The following is a 22,450-nucleotide window of genomic DNA, read 5'->3' on the forward strand; positions in this document are numbered from 1 at the left end:
TTCTGTTTTCTTCTGCAGCTGCTTTTTTAACCTCTTGAACTCTGCTGTACCCAACACTCATCCCCTTTATACAACCTCACGTTGCTGAGCTGAGCGTGGTTGAAACAGAATTCTAGAGATCCCAGTGTTTTCGAAGACAGGAAACATATTAAATATGTACAAAGGCACAGTGCGTTTAGAATAATCCTTTTTGATACACACCAACATAAAGTTGGAATAATTTTGTTTTCAGACGCATTCCTCTTTTTATTCCTATTTGCACACATCAGTAATCACATTGGAATAGATTGATCAATAAAGTTTTGAGAAGATATACACTTTATCTATCAAGAATAAATCACATTGTCAAAATCATTTCATGAGAAGAGATAAAATATATTTTATTCCAACTTCATGGGCATTTTAATTGTGTCTTACTGACATATTTTTTAATGCTCTTGTGTAATTTGCTGTCTCATTAACACCTTAGCCTTTAAATCTTTTTGCAGTGATGATGTGGCCAAATCGCAGCTCAGCTTTAGTGATTTTTACCTTTGTGCAAAACCTTCTTTGTCCTCCTCTTTCAACTCAACATAAGCTAAACATCCAGCTCAAGTTTAAATCAATCCTCAATTTATCAGTTACAGTAAACATGCAAAATTATGTCTAAAGAAAAATAGGAGAACATGGAAAATATTGCTCTATCATCATTATCACAGTGTTGACCACAACGTGACTGGCAAGGTTTTGGATTACAAAGGGAGACAGGGTTGGTGAATATTCACTAACCCACATGAACACAGTAAAATCTAAACCTTTTAAGATAAAATACAACTCAAACCAACCAGTTTTTGTACTTGAGAATGTCATTCCATCCTAATTATGTTTCTACAGTGTTTTATTTCATTGTACATTTACTTGTATTTTCATTCGAACATAAATGGTTGGACAATATGATGGTGGAAATTAATCAGTGTCAGCTACTTTTACAAACAAACCGCAAACAGATAGTGTGTCCACTGACGGGCCACAACTCTGACACATAGCGCTGCTCGCTGACTTCAAAACAGCTCGTTATCCAGGAATGCTCACCATGCCTCCATGTAGCCAACACATGATGTCATGAGGCCCCTTTGCAAATAATGGACTATTAAACCCACAGCCGAGGGGTCAGCCAGAATTTATGATGCTTCGCTATTTTATGAGTTTTAAGAGATTACCTTGCCAGATCAAGAGATCGTCTCACCCTTGGCGTCCAGCGTTTCAGAGCACAACTGTCCTAAGACGAGATGTAAAGATACTGAGCAGAGGCAAACATATAATGTCTGTCTTTCTTCAAACATCCACTCTCTTCCCCCACGGTGACGCAGATACATGGAACACTGTGAAATCTTCTGGTGGACTGCCAGCCAATGAGTGTGTGTAACAGAGAGTCCGTGTGTGCATGTCCACTCTAGATAACAAGGAATACTGCTCTTGAAAATGTGGTTACTGCACTTTATCCGTCTAACTGCACATGAAAACAATTTTCCTGTCATGAGAATGTGTCAGAAGTGCAGGTTGCTGTAAAGTTTCAATTAGTATCATCCTTTCATCCAGCTTGCATCAGGACAATGTTCATCTCAGTGGGGATAAACTCTTCAGTTTTACAAGTCCAAAGTCAGATTGCATGTTGATGTTAGTACAGTTCACAAGTGTGCATGCAGAGCTAGGAAACTAAACAAACTGAGAGACTGCATAGTAGAAGTATTAAGTCTATCAGGTTTAACTTGTAGTGTTTCTTTATTAACCCATGAGGGGCCTGACCATGTTCCTGATCCTGCACAGTCAGTCCTGCTAAACCAGAATAGCTAACACTTAATTCACTGTAGTTGTGTGATTGGATTTATAAACTGCTGCGGGCGAATTCAGGCTCCAGAAAGCCATAATATTGCATTGTAGGTCTGTTCAGTTTGTGGTTATGATTGGCCCTTTTTGTGTGTGCACCTCTTCAGATTTCCTTAAATGGCAGTTTTTCTTGACTACAGCAGACACAGAACCTTTGTATTATATTAAGCCGTCTGTGCTGTATGTTGCAACCAACACAAATATAAAGCTGAAAAATAAAACCAAACCATATGAGTAAAAATATAAACCAACTTTTTCACATAAGCAGCAATAAGGCTTTCATATGAAAAATGCATTTTAAACTCCCTGGCCTCTAGAAAGTGACCTGGTTCATATTAAAGGCACCTATTGAGTCCCTGCAGTATTACCACTTATATTTACTTAATTTTTCTTTTCCATTCTTACCTTTCGCATTAACATTCTGCTTAATGATTGTGAATGCCATGGTGATGAGGCGATGCCATCGATTGATTTGCCAATTTAATTGAACCATGTCATGCAGCAGAATGTAGCTGAAAGTCCATTTATGGAGATTTTTTTTTGTGTGCGTAAAACCTAGCTGGATAGCAGTTCATCGTTTGTCAAGCCCTGCTACGCCTGTCGATTTTTAAGTGCTTGCAAGGCACATACAGTAATGCAGTTTAGAATAATGGCAGATTTTCTGCTCAGATTTCTTAGTAATCCAACAACTGTACATTTTGCTGAAATGACAAGTCATGAGCAGATTTTATCAGCTGTAGCTAGCGCGCTATATTAAGCTAACATTAGCTCCATGAGTTGGTTGAAAACGCTGTCTCAAGTTTCCTGCTGCGTTGGTTTAAATTCTTGTTAAAGTAATGATCCATGTGTAGGAAATATTATACATTGTATATGCTAGTTTCAAACAGGACTTTTTTTTAAATTATCCACACAAACTAATAGAGTTTGTTAATAATGTGCTCCTTGGTGTGGGTAGTAATACTCTGTGCTATATCGCAGAAAATTTCTCCCAAGAACTTGGCTACAGCAAAGCACCTGCTGTGCAGTCAGAAAACACTCCCCCTCAGTAACTCACGGAGGCATTTTATCACACATGGCTCACTCTGATGAAACCTTAGAAAACTCATCCTTTTGGACTACAAATCTGTAGCAAGGCTTCATCTGTCTCTGGTATAATAGCCTGTAGATTCGTGGCTCCAGACTCATTTTGCTGATCTCTTGTCAAATATTTCCTGTTTAAGTTTTCCTGTGAAGCATGCAGAGGGTCAAACAGCTAATGTTTCATATTTACTTTTCACATTTCTGGTCTTCAAAAATACTCTGCCCCTGGCCATGGGTGACCTTGCATGCTGGTGCCTAAGCCTGTGCGTGAGTGCATAGTGTATATGAGTAACTCTGTGTGTGTGTGTGTGCGTGCATGTGTGTGTGTGTGTGTGTGTGTAAATGTTCTTCGTTCTCAGCAAGCTGTGTCCCAAGAGCTACTTAGTGTAATACCCTATCACCCTATCATACTCATCCTGTCATCAATCTCTTTACCTAACATAGACAAGACATACCTGACACACACACACACACACACACACACACACACACACACACACACACACACACACACACACACACACACACACACGCACTCCATCTGGAAAGGATAATGGTACTGTGTACAAAGGGAGAGTGCTATCCTGCCATTGTGTCAGGACTCTGTGTGTGTGTGTGTGTATGTGTGTGTGTGTGTGTGTGTATATGTGTGTGTGTTTAAGTATGAGAGAGTAGGAAGGGGTTAAAATGGCTAAAACATTTGGAGAAGGCAGGGACCAAGCTGGCTCTGATCCCACCCCTTTTCTCAGCTCTGACCTCACTCTGAAACTTGTTCCCCCTTGTGTGTGTTACACACACACACACACTTGCTCAGTCACATGCCTACACACACACTTGCTCACTGACGTACACGCTCGGTTGGTCACACACACACATTTCGTACAGATTGTGCACATTCTATGGGGCGCTCGGACAAAAAAAAAAAAAAAAGCCACACACATACAGAGCTCAGGGCTACTGTGACATACTGGAGCAGGAGAGCAAGTTTGCCCAAGGAAAAGAAAGGTCTGTGTTTGTTCTGTGATTAAAGGTGTAGCAGCCAGAGGGGAGAGGAGGAAGCAGAGAGAGAAACAGAAGAAGAGCAAGAGAGAGAGAGAGCAGACAGACAGAAAGGGAGAGGGGGAAAGAGGGCAGCAGTGTTGCGCCACATTTAGACCCGGAGCAAAGACAAGATGTACAAGGAGCTCTGCTGAGAGTGATGAAAAGCTTTTTTTTACAGCCTGCAAGGCAGACACACAAGAGGAATTCAAGTGCTCAGAGAGGAATACACTCCAAATTTCTACATTTCGACATACCTACCAAGAGTAAGGAGACACCAATACACAGTAGCATGTATTGATTCGGCCCGGTCATCTTGGCTCTGAGCTGGATCCACTGGTCCTAGAGCTGGCGTCTCCACTCCTGCCAGAGGTAATGAGAACTCCTGGGAAGCCGTGGAGAGCTGGACAGCCCGACAGAGCGAGACAGACGAGGAAGCGGGCCGGGTTTTACAGGGATGAGAGGGGCCACAAGCTGAGGAGAACCAAGAGAGGGAGAACAGCGGAGCCGCCAAGAAGAGGAGGGTGAGGACGAGTTAAAGAGAGTAGGCTAAAGAAACATGAGTGTGCCGACGAACTGTGGGTTCTGTTACTCCGTGGAGCGGAGTATCACTGTGCGCAGTGGGAACATATGGGGATCGCCGTGTGCTGTCAACAGACCTATTGACATCATACAGAAACGCAGGCGGTAATTAAGAGCTACCTCATTTACTCTTACTCAGTCCTTTTGTCTTTCTTTCCTTCTCAGTGTTTCCTTTCATCTCTCTCTCTCTCTCTCTCTCTCTCTCTCTCTCTCTCTCACACACACACACACACACACACACACATATACATCCAGCTTGTGGCATGTTACACTGATCATACAGAGCAGTATATGAAGTTGTGCTGGCAAATGGTCTCTTTTTTAGATTAAAGTTTATTTTCTCTAAAAAAAATCTTTCTACTAGCTTTGACCTCATGTATCTGGAATATAGAATAACACTTATGCATGATCAATGACAATTTCTTGTATCAGAATTAAATGAAACAGAAAAAAATGACATGTTACAGTATTCTCCAGTATACAGAACTTTCTGTATTGTTATCTTTTGGAGAATGCAGACTGCATACAGTCTTTTATCAGCAGCAATATTTACAAAAACATTCTTTTGCCCGTATCAGTTGTTTTTTGTTCATATCTACATTTCCCAAAATATTTTTTATCGTATTTCGTCTTGACCATTTGTGTAGTCTCCTCTTTTGTAAGATTAGGCACTGTTCCAGGGAGGGGTTTTTTTTTCATTGTATAAATGGCACCAAATATCTATTACTTTTGAAAGCCTGTCGTAGCTGTTAACAAGGAATTGTGTGAAAGAAATAGCTTGTTTGAGTTTTGTATTTCATCTTGGAAAAAAAAAAAAAACGGCATCCATGTGTCTTTGAATTAGTACTGCAATTCAGTGCCAAAGTCATGGCTAAAGATAAAACAAACTGTAGTTATACTATATTATGTATCTTAGCCAGTGCTTGAAAATGAGTCTGATGATAATTTTAACTGTGTGTGGGAGACAGAAATGGAGCTTTAAAACCTTTTCTACGGCAGTAAAGTTAAGCAAATATCAGAATTACATTATTTGCTTGAAGCAGCTTTTCAAAAATAAAGTATATATGTTACATTTTCATTTTCACTTGTGGATAAAGTCAGTGCACAGTGAATTTAGAGACACAGATTTCACATGGTGCTTTAATTAACTTACTGATTTTTTGCAGTCTGTTACATCTCTAAACAGCAACTTCAGGACATCTCCCTGCTCTCTTACTTTCCAGCCAGTCATGACATGTGAAACAACCACGATCATACACACTGAAGACAAATAAAGCGTCTTGAGTGTGTATGATTCTGGACTGTGCACACATCAGTACATGAGAAATCTGGTTTCTCTGTATCTGCCATGTAACTCTAATGCTACTGTTCCTTACACAAATATTCTCACAGGAAAAGTCCACCATGAGTTTTGTAGCTTCACACATAATCCTCAGTGCCAGCGGGAGGCTGTGAGGGAGGACTCAGAGATAAAGTCGTGTTTACATTATGGTCTTCTGTCCTCTTTCTCAGGCAGGATCCTTGTTTATCAGATGTAATGCAGAACATTTGTGAGCATGGGGGGATTTAAAGGGCAGTTGTCTTTTAAATTTAATTCCTCTGAGGACCCATGCCAAGAAATGTAATTGACTTCTGCTCTTAAATAAGCAAAAATGCCATCTGTAGCCAAAATTTGAGGGGTAATTATGGAAACGTTGGTTGGTTATTTATCACACTACTTCTCATATTACATCCACCTGTGGGTCTAAAACACAGGCCAGAAATTCTCTGCCCGCTTGATCGTACTTTTAAGAGCAGTGGTCTTTGTTGAAGATGATCAATTAATGTGAAAGGGGAGGGAAGTCATGAACTGGGAGGCAGGCAGGAGCGGGGATTCTGTATGTGGGTCAAGGTATTGATCTTTTGGGGGGGGGGGGGGGTTCACCGGCAATGGTGATGAGAGAGCAGAGTCAGTTGGAGCTGGAGTCACCACCACCATTTTACTCACAGGAGGAACAGCGGCAAGGACTGCAGGGGGTTATCAGCCTTGCCAGTTCCCATTTTGAGAAACTATTAATATCACATTCAACAAGGAGACACTCATAAATTGTTTTGTGCTTATAAGTCATTAGATAACAGTAATGATTGATGTCGCGTAAATCGTAAACCTTTAGGCTTCTGGATTGCTTTCACTTTTTTTTGTATCTACCTTCCTTTCTCTACTTGCTCTATTTTCCCTCTTTCTTTTTCCTCGTTGTTCCTTGCCCCAGGCGTCCACCTATCCACATAAAGTAGAACACGGGGCTGGTAAGTGACATCCACAGAGCTGATGTAGGCACTCAGACATGTCATATAGAGCTCCTTTTGTATAGATAAAAAAATATATATTCACGCTCAAGTGCATCCTCACATAGGCATGAGAAAAGCTGACAAGATGAACCTGGAGGGGGAGGAAGGATATAAATCTGCAGCTTTTGACATCAGACACCAAACCATCGCGTGCCTTTGCTGCATGATTTAAAGCCCAATTATCTCGACTAACTGCAGAAGACAACATCCAGATAACAGTAGCCCTTTCTCCTTAGATGGGTATGTGGCAAGGGTGTGCATGTTTTTACGTGTCTGTGAGCACAGCAGGTACCATATAAATTGAAGCGTTGAATACTTCTGCTCTTGATGCATACCATACTACTTTTTTTTTTTGAAAATCTCTGGGTGAGTGGTGATGGTTTATTTTGCCCAGTGGCAGTTATTGGTTTCTCCTTTCAACTTCCAACTGTAAAGGTAACACCTGCTTTTCCTAAAAGAGGACAGATAAGGGGATTCCCTTCAAATTCCTGGGACGGTAGCAGCTGATGTGCTTTGATGTGTTACACTGCATTCATTTATACTTTGATTTCAATTTTAAGAACCTGAAATTGGCTCTAGGCTATGAAAGCAGTCAGTCGACACATTTAATTGAACTATTTTTTCCAGCTTAGTACAACATGATAAAACTTGTGGCTCAGTGGACGGCGACATTGGTCAGTCAGTCCAACACTTTGGTCCAGACACAAATATCTCAACAACTACTGAACCGATTGTCATCTAATTTTGTACAGACAATCATGGTCCCCAGGGGCTGAATTCTTATGACTTTGGTGAGCCCCCAACTTTATCTCTAGATAGATTGATAGATAGACGTGTTTTATTTAGCATTTTAAATTATAAGTTAGCTAAAGTTGGCTAAAGTTACAGTTACTTGCTTCACAACAGATCACAGGAGTTTTTTTTTTATGTTACAATGAGAATTGAATGCCAGTTAATTAGCTCCATTAGTCTGAATTAGCTCATACAGTCTGCTGTGTGTCCTTAGGCTATTGATCTAATTTTCCTCAGCGCTGTCTGCAGCAGGCCAAGTATAAAATGAAGTGGCAATGACACAGAGCGTTCTGCAAATTATGACAGCCAGGAAAGGGATGTAAAATTCCTAAAGATCATTTCAAAATGAACCACTGACAGCAAATACAAGTATGAGCTTTGTTGGGTGTTTGGGGTTGAGAGAGTGTGATTCATGTACAGAGTAATTTAATATGAATTAAGAGTCTTACAAAGACGACAGTTTTGGCAGGTTGCATGTGAGTGAGCTAACCAAGGTTCAGCTTTAGAAGTGAATTTCTTAGAAATCTAATACTCTATCCTGTCAGTTCAGCTTGGGAGGAGAGGAGAGGAAAGTGAAATCTTCATCTCCCTAATTTATCAAAATCTCCAAGTGTGAATGTTGGAAACACTCTGATAATTTAGATGCCAAATCCTGGCAGGCAGGTTTTTTCTTTTTTTCCCTTGTTACAGATAAGTTTGTGTACATAAACTCTTGTCTTTGAGATAGATACACACTGCTTGTGCCAGAGGTCAGTTACTATCTAAATTTGCCAAACGTGTCTATAATAAATGAATCCGAGCTTTCAGTCACAGTACATGAATCTCCTAATTTACAGAAATTATTAAGTCCTCCCGTGCCCTCCACGGAACATAAGTCTCACTGGTCCTGGCAAAGGAGGAGGCAGTATAGCCAAAACGCATTTTGTTGTAATAAATGTGTCTGAAAGTGTTTCCAAGGCATTTCTTAAATCATCAGTGGCTGCTAATAGTGGTTTGGCCCGCAGGGAGCTTCATGGACCCTCATTTATCTGCCTCACAGACAAGAGGAAAAGGTCCGCTGGTGTTGGGTTGCAGGCCTCACACACACACACACGGACACACACATTCTGTACTCATGTGGGATGCAAAGTTGGGCTTCTAACCGTGTGTTCGTGCCTGAACACTTGGAAAACACAGACACACACACACACACTAAAACACAATATTTGGTGTTGGGTCATTTGTAACCTTCACTCACTCAGAGTTAAGTCATGGCTGAGTGTTTGCAGTGTGACAGGCGTTATGGACTTAATACTCTCCGAAACCCCACAACTTTATTGTCCAGTGACGAGCTTTCCAGAGACATACACACAGGAATTTTTTAAAAGTAAAAGTTAAGGCTTTTTTTCCAGACGAGTCTATAGAACCAGGTACTTTGACCTTATACTGAAACACAAAGCAAGAGGCAAAGTTTTAAATTTCACATTCCCTCACTTGTGTTCAAGCACTTAATTTGGACTGTATGTGCACTTTACATCCTTAAATTAAACATTCATTACAAACTACAGCAACCACACATGACTTATTTATTTGTCACCTGTCTTTTTTATACAAAATACACAGGTGCCTGAATACATGCATGAAGATCTAATTGGCTTTACCTTAAAGCATCAGTTGAATTTCTATTTCATTTTTAAAATATCATCCACCTTCTTCATATGTGTTCACTTCGCTTCAGAAGTTCTTGTGAGAAGGACAAAATAAATGAAACTTCACTCACATTTCTAGAAACTGTGATATATGTAAAATGAAATCCCCATTCATTCTTGCTGGCCTTTTATTTCTGGGGAGATCAAAGCTCACAACAGTATAGTTGAAGCTTTCAAGCCGTCATCTCGCAGCAAGTAAAGACACTGTCTCTTAAAACAAGATTTCACAGCAACATTCAGCTGATGTTGTTGACAATGTAACTCTGACCTTTTATGCATTCACCAGTAACACTTTTTATTTTGCCGACATTTTTATGCTGATTTTGTACTACATTACGTTTAGAACAAAGAAACATAAATATTATGTTGATTCAAACTGTAAAAAGTTATGCTGTCATGACACATCCACATGACGTCTGATGTTTGTCTGTTGTTACGACACTTTTATAGACCAGCTTCTGAACTTTTCTCAACCGTTTCTCCCTCCTCTTCTGTCTTCATCTCTTCGTGCCTCTTCTCACCTTCAGACCCAAAGCTCATTTTCCTTTTCCCTCCAGTTTTTCTCCTCTCACTTCACTGTTTTCTCTGCTGCGCTACACGATCCTGCAGGATAACAGAGACTGAAGTCTTTGGTGTGTGTCTGTGTGTGTTTGTGTGAATGTGTGTGCAGGTAGACGAGGACTCTCCCATGAGTCACTGTAAAGCTCTTCTGGTCTCTGACTCACTCAGGTTTATAAAACTGTCAGTCCTCCTTACCTCGCTCTGTTTACACGATGCCATAACTGTACAATTAAAGACCTGTATTGTCCTTATGTACAAGTTTTTCCATGCGCTGACACATTTATTTAAGCTATAGTATATTGTATATGTCAGACCTAGAGTTCACTTCCAGTTTAAACAATGGTCCACAGTTTGAAAGAGTACAGTATACAGTATGTAGGATGTCCCTGGCTGACTATGCTCACATTACTCTGCAGTCTGTCTTCCTGCCAGTGACTCTAACTTTTAAAGTTCACTTAGACAAAGACAAACAGTGGCATTTGAACATAAGGAAAGTGTTTACAGTGGGGGATCGGTTATCCAAGCTTGATTTCATATAACAGGCTCAAGAAAAAAAGAATTTCTCAACAATTTGACTGCACAGAAACTTTCAGAAACCTTTGGAATTTTTGCAACTGATAAGAGGTTAGGTAACAAAAAAAACTGACTTTAGATTTTTTAAATGGACAAATCAGTCCTTTCTCTCGTTCTCAGCCACCTGGAGATCCGCATCACACCTGAAGCTAGTATTGTCTGTACTCACCTATTGCTTATACTGTATCAATCAATGGATGATTGACAAAGAGCATGTCCTCAGCAGCCATTTCACACTGTAAAGAGCATCAGAGGTCAGTGTCCACCAGAGCAGGCGTCATAACGGTGTTGTGTTGTTTTCCAAAGGAAAGATCTGAGGAAAACGGCTGGGCTCTGAGATGGTGATTACAGCCGTCAGAGGGGGAACACTGAGACACTGAGAATACCGTTCACATGTAATAATAATTGCACAAACACACACACACATCCGTACTCACTAGCTTTGTGTTTATTTTTCTGTCTGTTTCTTGCTTTTGGCTGTTCTGAGGTCATAGCAAAATAAACTGCTCTGACTTAATCACAGTGGACAAACTTAAGTACAGTAAGACAGTGGCCAAACACACACACGCACACACTCACACTTGTTTAATTTACTGACCAGCTGGTGGTTTTTAAAAGAGTCAGTTAGGTGGCTGCCAGGAAATGTGTATGTGTGTGTGTGTGTCTGTGTGTGTCACTGTGAAAAACAAATATCATTTTGTTGGCGCTGCAGTATACCCATTTGTTTATACTTATAATGACACATTTAATTTTACTGTCTTCAAAAATAAGAAAAACTTGAATAATGATATAATACTAATACTAGTTAATACTATAATACATCCAACTCTTACTTCATCAAGGAAATCAGAAATTTCTCTCTTCCTATGTCAAACACTTCCTGTCCACAAACAGCCAACAGAAGAAAAAGTACAGTCTTTTTCACATCACTGTCCCATCATACAGCATGTCTCACAACTCTGTTCACTTGCTTTATATAAAGGTCACTGAAGTGACTCTGTGTTCCTGCCTTTCTGTTGCGTCAGCTACATTGCCTCACTTTCTTTTAAAACCATTTTCGTTGCATGATTCTGAACAATGGACACACATTTATATCGCAGTTGCATAATGTCTATACTTAGCTATCTTTTTTTTTTTTGTGTTGGGTGTCAAATACAAATACAATACAATGCCTGAGAGGTTATTGTTTGTGTTGCCATTTGTATGTAATTTCTTAAATAATAGTAGCTAAACTCTACTTCTGAATTCTATTTTACTTTGTTGAATGCTTTGAGAAAGTTCTGCGGCATATATGCAGCGGGTAGATGTTTCCTTCATGTTTTTTAACAGAGGGGATTAGTCAGTAATGGAGACAAGGGCACAAACAGGGAGGGCTGGGAGCCAAATCTAATGTTTCTCTGCATGCTGCTGCCCATGCAAGAGATGTAGCTCTGAAGTCAGTTAAAGGAATAGTTTCACATTTTGGGAACCAAACAAATACGCAGCAATGGATGTAAATATGGATTACAGCTGAACAGAATGTAATAGATAAATAGGTCGTGCCACCTCCATCAGGCTGCCGCATGGCCAAAGAGTTTGGTGTAACAGGAAAGGAGAGAAAGGGCAAAACAAACAAACAGGGTGGTTCTCCCTCGGTGTGAGGGGCCACAGAAAAAACAATTAGACAGCTTTTATCACAGAGCTCATACTGGTGACTTTCATACTGTGCACTAAGTCACACAAAGAAAATGTCGCTGTGAATTTGAAATTGCTCCAAGTGTACTTTAAAGTCTTCTAATGTGGCCAGGTTTACCACCTCTGTCATTCATCCATGGTGGACTTTAGTCTGTGTGTTGGGTGTGGACTCTCAGCTGTTGGTGTGAACATTGTGGTCTCAGTAAGCAAGTCTTAATCCTTGTTTGCTCCAGAACATCTTTCATGGGTCATGTGCAGATGCAGCACAGACACATACAGCCTAGATTATAATACTTAAACCACAGCGTGAAAAAAAAAGCTTGAGTAGATTCTCAGATCTTTATTTACTTATGATTGCTTTCAACAGATTCATCGTTATATAATAGAAAATGATTTCAAATGATCAAAGAAATACAACACTCTCTAGCGTCACTAGATGAGATCTGTGTTGCATGTAATAAATGCTCTCTGCCTTCTTTTAAATGCCTCTTGAATAAATGGCAGAGCCGGTCCTGCAAGTCGGCTCTGGTGTAACTAATTCTACCTCTGGCTGTGTCACAACAACGGCCTGGGAATGATGAATGAAGGTTCAGATGACAGCTTGCCCTGGTTTACAGGCCTATCTCCTCTCTTGCTCCCTCTCTCTCTCCCTCTGCCCCATAGCTCCTGTATTTTAATGCTCCCCAGATGGGATTGACGTTGCCGTGACAGGCGGTGACGCAGGCGGGGTGTCGAGTATCAGGGCCACTGACAGGTTACCATCAATCACACTTCTTACCAGCCAGCCACTTAAATAACAAATGCTGTAACACACCTCTCTCTTTACAGTTTTTTTTTTTTTGTAAAAGGCTTTATGATGCCCAGGAATGTTGGCTCAAGTTTGGTTCTTATACCAGAGAAAGTAATCAGGTGTGTGTATATGTGAAGCCCAGCCCAATTGAGCCCAGTGTGCGAATGCAGAGGCCAAATTAGGGTGCATCTGTTTAACCACATCCAGTCCTAAAGAAGTGGCATGTGTTTCAGCTTGCTTGTTATAGTACATATTCAATTTCTTGGCAGTTTTGGCACATCTTTTAATCTGTCTGGCTGACAGCGATAATTCAATATTATCATCTATTAACTCTTCATATTTTGACATTTGTATAATATCACTTTACCCTTTAACAAAGTTCGGTTGCTTAAATTAATGATTACAAACACGTACTAAAAAAAAAATCAAAAAATAATTTTTCAAATTTTTGTTTTTGTCATTTCTGATATAATGCATGGAACAGTGGAACACAGTTCTCTGCATGGAACAGTTAGTTGATTAATTGATTAGTCAATGAGGATTTGCTGCTTTTGTTTGTCATATATGACAGTAAACTGATTATATTTGGGCTTTGGACCAGATAAAACAAGATATTTTTATTCACACACTATTTTTTGATAAAACAATTGATCAGTGGATCAGGAAAATAGCAAGAAGCACAAAGTTCTTTCCAAAAATAGATGTAGGAGATTGAAAATTAGTACCACTAGTACACAGAAGAGAGAAAACATATTCATTTTACTATAATCCAAAAAAGCAGGAAATTTGAAGCAGATTTTGAGTCTTTTTTCTTTGAAAAAACACTTAAATGCTTAATGAATAATCAAAATTATTCTGCATTGATCCTCTTAGTTCTGCAATATATTTCCATTGTGAGTAGTGGGATGTACTGTACAGATTGCTCAGCTCTTGCAATCCAACCAACGCCCAGTAGAGGGCACCTCTCCTCAGATTGACTGAACAGATTTATTTCAGTTCTCCAGACAGCACCTACTACACACATCAGCCATCACTCACCAAGTCTGTCTGCTTTATTGTTAAACAACACCCTCCCACTCATGAGGATTATTTGAAAAAAAAAAAAAAATCTATTTTGTTCTTTTTATTTTTGTCACTTCTAGCTGAGGCTGAGAAAGGGAGGGAGGGAGGGAGGGAGGAGGGTGTGAGAGAAGGAGAGAAGAGGTGGGTGGGAGGGTGAGACTGGCTGGCATGTGAAAGACACAAAGACAATGGAGTCGTTTTTGAAGACCGACCATCCAAACAGCCACAGTGCTTCTGTGGGAGCTTCCTGTCCGGACGACGTGCACGCTAAGCCTGAATGCTGACCTTTGACCTTTTAAAAACACAAAATGCCTCAGTTGACATATTTAGTACACATTTTGTAAGTTGTATGCTTACAGACTGTGCACAATGGAGGTGTTCAAAAAAACAATGGAAGATTCTGGGTTCACATTTCACATGCTACGATTATTCAGTTAGAATTTACACTGGTACACAACAGGAAATATAATGTAATACACATATAATACACATACAATGCATTACACGGACAACTACATAAACTGGTATAAATTGAATCAACACCTCTCTGTTGCAGTCTCAACCGAAACTCATTCTCACAAAGATACCAAGTCCTTTTGAATTAATATTTCAGTTTATTGGTTATTTAGATCCCCATCAGTTGTTACCTTAGCAACAACTACTCCTGGTGTTCATGCTACCGCTTTTATTATTCATTAAGTCCAATTCATATAAACCAAAGGGAAACAAGTGCGGTTGTACCAGTGGGAATCATGTGAGGCAGACATACTGATGCAAAAATACAATAGTATTGTGTCTGAGTGTGTGCAAGTAATAGATAAATAGTCCAGTGTCAAGAGTAAGTCAGGACTCTGTGTTCACTCCCCTGCACTGAACTCAGCTGAGTGAGAGAGAAAAAGGAGAAAACTTCAGAAGCAAAATAGCAGCAAGGGAAAGACGTGGGCGATATTTTGATCTGTGATCTATTTTTAGCTCAGCATCGCCTTCAAATAGAAACGTCTCCATAAATATTCATGAATGGAGGGAAGAATCTGCTGCTCTGTGATGCAGAGGGAGAAGGCAGGGGAGGGGGGGAAGACTCAATTCTACCTGAAAGCCTATTTTTAGCTGCATTGCTGCCTCTCTCGGTCTATTCCCCATGCAAGGGGAGGCTAAAATTAGCTGCATAGAGACAGAAGCGTGTTGCAGAAACAAAAATAGAAACAAGTTTACGGCCAGAGCACACAGGAACAGCCAGGGGTAACAGCATCGTTAGGGAGGACAGATCCAGAAAGGTGGAGAGAACAGGAGAGATAAAGAGTGAGGAGTGGGTGAAGCTCCAAGCTACATGTGTTCTTGTAGTAACTGGGCAGGGATGATGTGTGTGCCTACAGTTCAACATGCACACATTATAGGTGTGTTAGGTGGCACGTTGCACCACTGTGATGTACATTAAAGGCATTTGCACTCATAAATTCCCCATTTTTCTATCAAAATTGTGATTCATCCACATTTGTCTCACACACACACACACACACACACACACACACACACACACACACACACACACACACACACACACACACACACACACACACACACACACACACACACACACTCAAATACACATTTGTACATCTGCAGACATGCACCCTACCAACTCAAGCCACTCTGGTCCAGTCACGCAGTGTGCAGTTAAGACCAAAAAGCCCCTCATATATGTGTCTCAGAACAGGCTGTACTCTCTTCCTCTTTGAAATTTTATTTACACTCACTCTCTCTTTGCCCTATTTTACCGCGGCCTTGCTCTCTCTCACCCCCCTCACCCCACTGCATCTACTTCCTCTCTTCGACTCCTCTCCTTGGCTATGTATAGTGCAGTCAGTCTGTCTGAATCTGTCACATGAATGGAGGGATGGGGGCTTCTGTTCGGGTGGTGTTATGTAATAGCCAGTAACACACCAATGTCTTGCCCTCCTTGGAGGGTTGCAGGAAAAAGGAATGAATGGGATGTTTTCATCCTACAGTTGGTGCATTCCTACTGTAGAAAGCTGCAGTTTTCACGGCAATCAAATTTGTGTATTAATACTGTTAAAGCTGTTTGTACCTTGTCGCTGACGTTAGCGTTTAGCTCAAAGCTGTGCCTATGTACGGCCTTGCAGAGTCATTAGCACAGCTGTAAACTCTTAGTCTTATCTTTTAGTATTATCAGTTTATCAGTTTATTATCAGTTTGTCTGTCTTACTGATTAATCATTAATGAAGTGGCAGTAAATAATGGAGAGTGTCGCTAGTTCCCCACACCCAAAGTTATATTAAAGTTGTTTGTTTTGACAGTCCAACAATCCAGAGTCCAGACATATACCCTTTAAAATGGTTTATAAAAATCTGTCTATGATTTTTTTTTAATTCAACTAATCAAAACTATTTAAATTGTCAGTATTTTATGCTGTTAATTGACACCTGAGGCTCCTGCTGAATGATTAACAGCTGTCAGGGCTGAACTGCAAAGTGACAACAGAGACATTTGAACATGTCATAGCAGGAAATGCACTGGTGTCATTAATGACATTAATGAGGGCCACATTCCATTTAGCTTTGCCAGTTATAGGGCTCTGGTATTGTGCATGCATGGCTTCCTGGTACACTTAATGGGACTAAGTCAAAATGGCTGCTGTAATAAAGGTCTATTCTGTTGTGTGGTGTTTGGTTTATAGTCTTTATTATATAGACCTTACACAGCTGCACAGTGTATTTGGAGCTGTGTTATTCAGGACTCTGTCCTGGAATTTGTGATGTACTTGTGACTATAATGATGTTTTGGTATTATGTTTTATTATTTCCCACACTTATCATCAACAGACATCTCCAGCTACCACTCTTGAGCCCAAAACTCTGGTTTCTGTTTGTCTTGCGTTTCATAGATTTTTATTTTTTCCCTCGCTGTATTTATTTGAACAATATCAAGTGTGTGTCTTAGCATCTGCTCCTCCAAAATCCTCCATGTTCTGCTCATGGTTGTTTTACTAAAGCATGGGTTTCTACTCTGGAGTTCCTCAGACTGTTTAGAAAAGGAGACATGTTGCCAAATGGAGCTGCAGTCTGACAGAATTTCTCCGGGTTTGCATGTCAGCAGAGGGGCTGTGGGAAAATAGAGATGTGGATCAAGGCGGAAACGTGCCCAGACTGTGAAGAAGGGGTTCTCTGTGCCTTTGTTTGGTGTTTTTCTCCATGTTTGGTTCGTGTTTGATCAGGAGGAAACTCCTCCTCACCTGAACGCTGTGCTATTTTTAGACTCACACTCACATGACCCCACGTCAACACTCCGTTGCTAATTTTATACTCGCTGTTCGCTCACAGTCCTTCACCACACACACACATGCAGACCTCCCCTGGTTAGTCATGCTCACACTTATACCTCACCTGCATGACATTAGCCACACAGGCTTTACACCTTTAATGAAGAGCGCGGGATGTAGTCCATGTTTTTTTTTTTTTTTTTTTTTCAGGCTAATGATCAGTCCAGTCCAGCTACAGCAGGAAGGCGCACATGCAGCCATCAGAATTAGAAGCCTTTCTTAACACCCACTCATTGTGGTTTAAGTCTAATTTTGTTGTTTTTTTTTCTTATCACCCATTGTTAGACAAATTTAAACACATTTATAGGATATATCAGATCAGACTTGATAACTGCACTCCCACATATTTCACACCGTCATATCCTTTTTGTCGCTGTGTTAAATTCATCATTTTTAGCTCTTATTGTGGTCTTTACTGGTTTATAATGGTTACGCTTCCTTCTAAATTACACTATTTCCTGTTCAAGGGATAAAAATAGCTGACTGTTTTTAACCAGTGATGAAAGCTTGAAATATTTTTGGATATGGAGTATTGTATTTCATGTTCATTTTCTCCCTTTCATTGTTACTGGAGCAGCACCAGTCTCTTAACTGGAGCAGAGACTGGGATTTCTACCTTTTCAAGAGAGTTAATTGGACAGTCTATGGCTGCGAGAGTAACATTTTTGTCACCAGTTGGAATCTGACATCTGTGGCTCTGTCCTCATTGATCCATTTATTTGTCTCACTGTCACTTTCATATTGCCTGCAGCATCTACTGAAACTAATTTGCTCAAGAGGACACCACAGTAGCAGCTCAAATTGTAATGACCAGTCACTCAGTGTATTTCTAATAACACTGTTGACAGTGTTTTTTCCAGACGTTCCTGTCTGATGCTATAAATAATCACATGGTGATGAACTTCAGTCGATTGATTTGTTTGATGTGTCTACAAACAGAATCACACAGGCCAACATGCTTCTTGTTGGACGCATTAATGGTCTCCACGGACATTTTGTGGAAGATACGTCCAAATTCTGGTTGGAGTATATTTGCAAGATTAAATGAAGAACTATGTTTCCAGGATGGATGAATGGATGGATGTGTTTTTCCTTTCCTTTCCATGCTTTGGCATAAAATCTGCATGTTTGTTTTTTCATGCATAAAATTTGTCATCTAACCTCAGTAAATTTCCTCCCTCCCTCTCTCTCTCTTTCTCTTTCTCCATAGTTTTGATGTGGAGAATGGATTGTCGGTGGGCCGCAGCCCCCTGGACCCCCAGGCCAGCCCTGGCTCTGGTCTGGTCTTACAGGCCAACTTTCCCCATAGCCAGCGGCGGGAATCCTTCCTGTACCGCTCTGACTCTGACTTTGACCTTTCACCCAAAGGTCCTTCCAGAAACTCCTCCACTGCCAGTGACCTGTAAGTTAATGTTGATTTTTGGAACAGGAGACACGCTAATGCATATTATACTTTTTTTTTTTTGTTTGTTGTGTGTTTAGCAAAGTATGTTTTCCTTGATTTATTCAAGATTGTGACAACCTTCATTTACACTCCACTCCATCTCATTAGTTCCTGCACCAGACAGGCTTTTCTTGCTTTACTTTTACAACATATAGTAAATCTGTTCATATTTGAATACAAAATAGTTTTTCCACTTAAGAAATTTAACAAAAAGACATGTCTGTTCATGTATTTTTCTATTTGTCTGTCTTTCTTGTGCTGAGAGGTTTTCCACACTGGATGGAGGGCTAATATGGTGCAGTGGTTTAAGGGTTGGCTCCCTTACAAGCTGCAGCAAACAGTTGCGGTCTCAACATTATTTGCAAATTTGAAAAAAACTGTTTTGCATTTTCTCTGGTGTCCTAGAGAGACCTCTGAAGTCAAAGGGCTTCAGTTTATGTGGTGGGCTCTCTCTTTCATAGTATTGATGAATGATGAAAGAAACATAGGAAGGATCTACCTTGAGCAAATTTGGATGCATTTATTGTCTCAGTATTTCAATTTTATATGTTGCAAAGTCAGAATTATAACGTGCTGGCCATTGCATGTGTCTGAGCAGATTTTCACAAATCGTGTGTGAAATCTGCTTCACTGGGGGTGCAAACCATTGGAAAGAGGAGGCTACTTTTTTGTCTGTTTTCTTTTTTTTTTGCTGTTTATGTTTCAATTATTTCCCAAAGCCAGGACCCCCCCAAACCCCCCCACCACCACCACCAAACCTCCCAACTTCATATTGCCTTAACACGTTCAAGTTTGTAAAGTAAGCAGTCACAGGTGTCCTCATCAACTCTCACCTATCTGTTTTTGAAGGGAAGAAAGCTTGAAGCACTGGGAGGTCAACTGGTTGTCATCTCGGTGAGAAGAACCTGATAAAACAAAAACTAGATAAAAACACTGACTCTGTCCCCCTTGAAATCCTTCTGTCCTGCATTCCCTCTAGATGGTTTCATGGCCGTTTCCCACCTCCCTTCTTACAAACGTGACTAAATATCAAACACCTCACCTGTGACCCTTGTTAGACCCACCCTCTAAAAAACCCAGTTCTTTTTGGTTTATTTTTGCATGTTACGCTTAATCAAAACCAGCCAAGTATAATAACACACCCTGTGGTTTTATTTACTTGTGAGTATTTACCAGTTCATACCTATAATCACCCACCCTTCTGCCTACCCCAGTCCGTTTCCTCACCAACCTTATTATGAAACGCAGTGCATGACATATTTGTTTTTTCACATAGCTATATTTTTTACAGAATAATTATGGAGTGATGAATGAGGATATTTGACAAGTAAATATGATAACTACTTATGTCTGCCTGGTTGCACAGACAACCTCACGTTTTAAACTATGAACTAGAAGTCATACTGAACAAAGTTAAGTTCAGTCTCTTTTAGTTAACTCAGATGAATTATTAAATTTTCAGGAGCTTATACATTGGTCCTGCAGTTAGTGTTTCGTGTCTTTGATGCCTTGTTGTCTTGTGTGTTCTGTTCTGTATTGCAGACACACAGAAGACATGATTGTTACACCATTTGCACAGGTGAGTCCTCTGAAACCTTTCCATCCAATCTTTGGAGGCTATATTCCGTCGTATGCTAGCTGAAAATTTGCCAGATGATCAAATAAAAAGAAGGTCACGTTCACTTGTTAGCTGAAGACAGGAGGCGTTTAAAAAAAAAAAAACCAGAAAAACTCCAGATGGTACAAGACTGGGCTTTACCGCTCAGCCGGAACAGCCCCTTAGCATTATGTTGGCCCTGCGACAGGATCAGGCGTCCCACTGGTGTTGCCTGGCTCTTGCGTGGGATGTGCGTCACACTTGTGCTCACTTTACACAGAGAAAGAAGCCGTGAATCCAATACTGCTGGATCATGCTGTTTAAATTTGCATGCCGGCTGATAAGGCTTGTACATGGGTCAGGTCTGGACACTGGATACTCTGTGAGCTCTCCCTGTGTGCTGACTCAGTGTTTGGCTGCAGATAGAGTGACAGACATGACATAGAGGAGTGTCAGTGATGCCATCAAAACATCAGAAAGGGAGAGGGGAATGCCTGTGTAGCACATCAGCCTGGAGGAAGAAAGCCACAGTATCTGCTTTCAAAGGCTTGTCTGCAATTCATATTAAGAAGCACTTGATCTAGTTCAAGATGAATTGTGTGAAGGCGTGTGCAAGTGTTTAAGGCCATTAGTGAAGTGACATCTGTGATTTCATTACAAGAGCTATGCACGTCACATTGATAAAAGTCCATTCAGTCTTTTGTTCCTATCCCATAGGTCCTCGCCAGCCTGAGGACAGTCCGAAGTAACTTTGCCGTCATCACCGGCCAGCAAGATCGCACAGCCAGCAAGTAGGTTCCCTTGGCTGCTTCATGAATCCTCTAGTTATCTCACCATCAACATGATATGTCTTTTCCCTTGTTGACTGTGGGTGGTCTCTGTTGACAGGACGCGATCCTCAGGCAGCAACCCACCATCCATGTGCAAGACCAGCCTCGCAGGTTGGTACTGGCATTAGAATGGGCTGTTTACTAATCAATATCCTATAATCAACGTTGGTCAGAAACTCACAGAACAACAAGGACATTATCAGGATTAAATTTGTGAATTGGGTTATTGATAACACATCACAGTGATTTAATCAGTAAATGAATGTCATTCACAAATACATTATGTACAGCAGTGGGTGAAAGTATTCAGATCATTTATTTAAGTCAATACCACAATGAAAGAATAGAATAGAAGGGGTAGAAGTATAAAGTCAAAGTATAAAGTGGAATTACTCAAGTAAAGTGCAAGTACCTTCAACTTGTACTCAGTGCAGTATTTGAGTGAATGTCCTTAGTTGTATTCCACCATTGATAAGCTCTAACAGTTGTTCTCTGACAGTGAGAACAGTAGGTTCACAGCCCAATTTAAGTTCCAGTTTAAAAATCTTCTTGGAATGTGAACGGTGTGTGAATCCTCTCTAAGAGCTGAATGCATCCCATAATGCCTTCCTGTCTTTATCTGGTGCAGAGGAGCCTCACCAGCAGCTGGCCATAGAGACTCTAGATGAGCTGGACTGGTGTCTGGAACAACTAGAGACCCTGAAAACCCGACACTCTGTCAGCGAGATGGCTTCAAACAAGGTACTTTAACATAATACGGGACACTAAAACAGTTAGACACAGAGTGATATACTGAACATTCACACCTGTCAGTGGATTAAAGGTAGATACACACTGCCACACCGCTCAGCTTAACATTTAACATAGCCAGATTCAGGACAAGGTTGCAGTGCACTCACTCTAATCTGTACTGTGATTCATCACCCTGAAGGATTTTATTAGTCATGTGCATCTTGCTGCCATTTTTAAGGTGGTCAGAGTCAAACTCAGTACAGTCGATGACCCAGAATTCATTAACGTTGAGTGTAGTACATTTCTAAAAATGGATTTCCAATCAAAAGTAATTTGAAAATATTTTGACATCACACAGGAAAAGTTAAATCTAATTCAGTGGATGCAGCATTTAACCAAAGTTCAATTTTAGCCCCAGATTGCTGAAATATTTATAAATATAAACCCATTCTTAATGTCCAAAGTTCAACAGTGAA

At 40.4% G+C, this 22,450-nt stretch overlaps 1 protein-coding gene across 4 annotated transcripts in view; it reads left to right on the forward strand.

Moving 5' to 3' along the window:
• The window catches only part of pde4ca (phosphodiesterase 4C, cAMP-specific a), a 48,841-nt gene that overhangs the window by 19,144 nt on the left and 7,247 nt on the right, over positions 1-22,450 (forward strand). The window contains exons 1-7 of one of the 4 annotated variants that reach the window (XM_041054394.1): positions 3,867-4,508; positions 18,582-18,773; positions 19,665-19,709; positions 20,358-20,394; positions 21,130-21,203; positions 21,301-21,353; positions 21,871-21,983. In XM_041054394.1, coding sequence (XP_040910328.1) covers positions 4,360-4,508; positions 18,582-18,773; positions 19,665-19,709; positions 20,358-20,394; positions 21,130-21,203; positions 21,301-21,353; positions 21,871-21,983 — 663 coding nt within the window. In that variant the 5' untranslated portion in view covers positions 3,867-4,359. Of the gene's footprint in view, positions 1-3,866; positions 4,672-18,581; positions 18,774-19,664; positions 19,710-20,357; positions 20,395-21,129; positions 21,204-21,300; positions 21,354-21,870; positions 21,984-22,450 lie in introns of those variants that run through there. The other 3 variants (XM_041054395.1, XM_041054392.1, XM_041054393.1) reach the window with 3 other exon arrangements.

The sequence above is a fragment of the Toxotes jaculatrix genome, chromosome 14 (assembly GCF_017976425.1).
Source record: "Toxotes jaculatrix isolate fToxJac2 chromosome 14, fToxJac2.pri, whole genome shotgun sequence".
Lineage (NCBI taxonomy): Eukaryota > Metazoa > Chordata > Actinopteri > Toxotidae > Toxotes > Toxotes jaculatrix.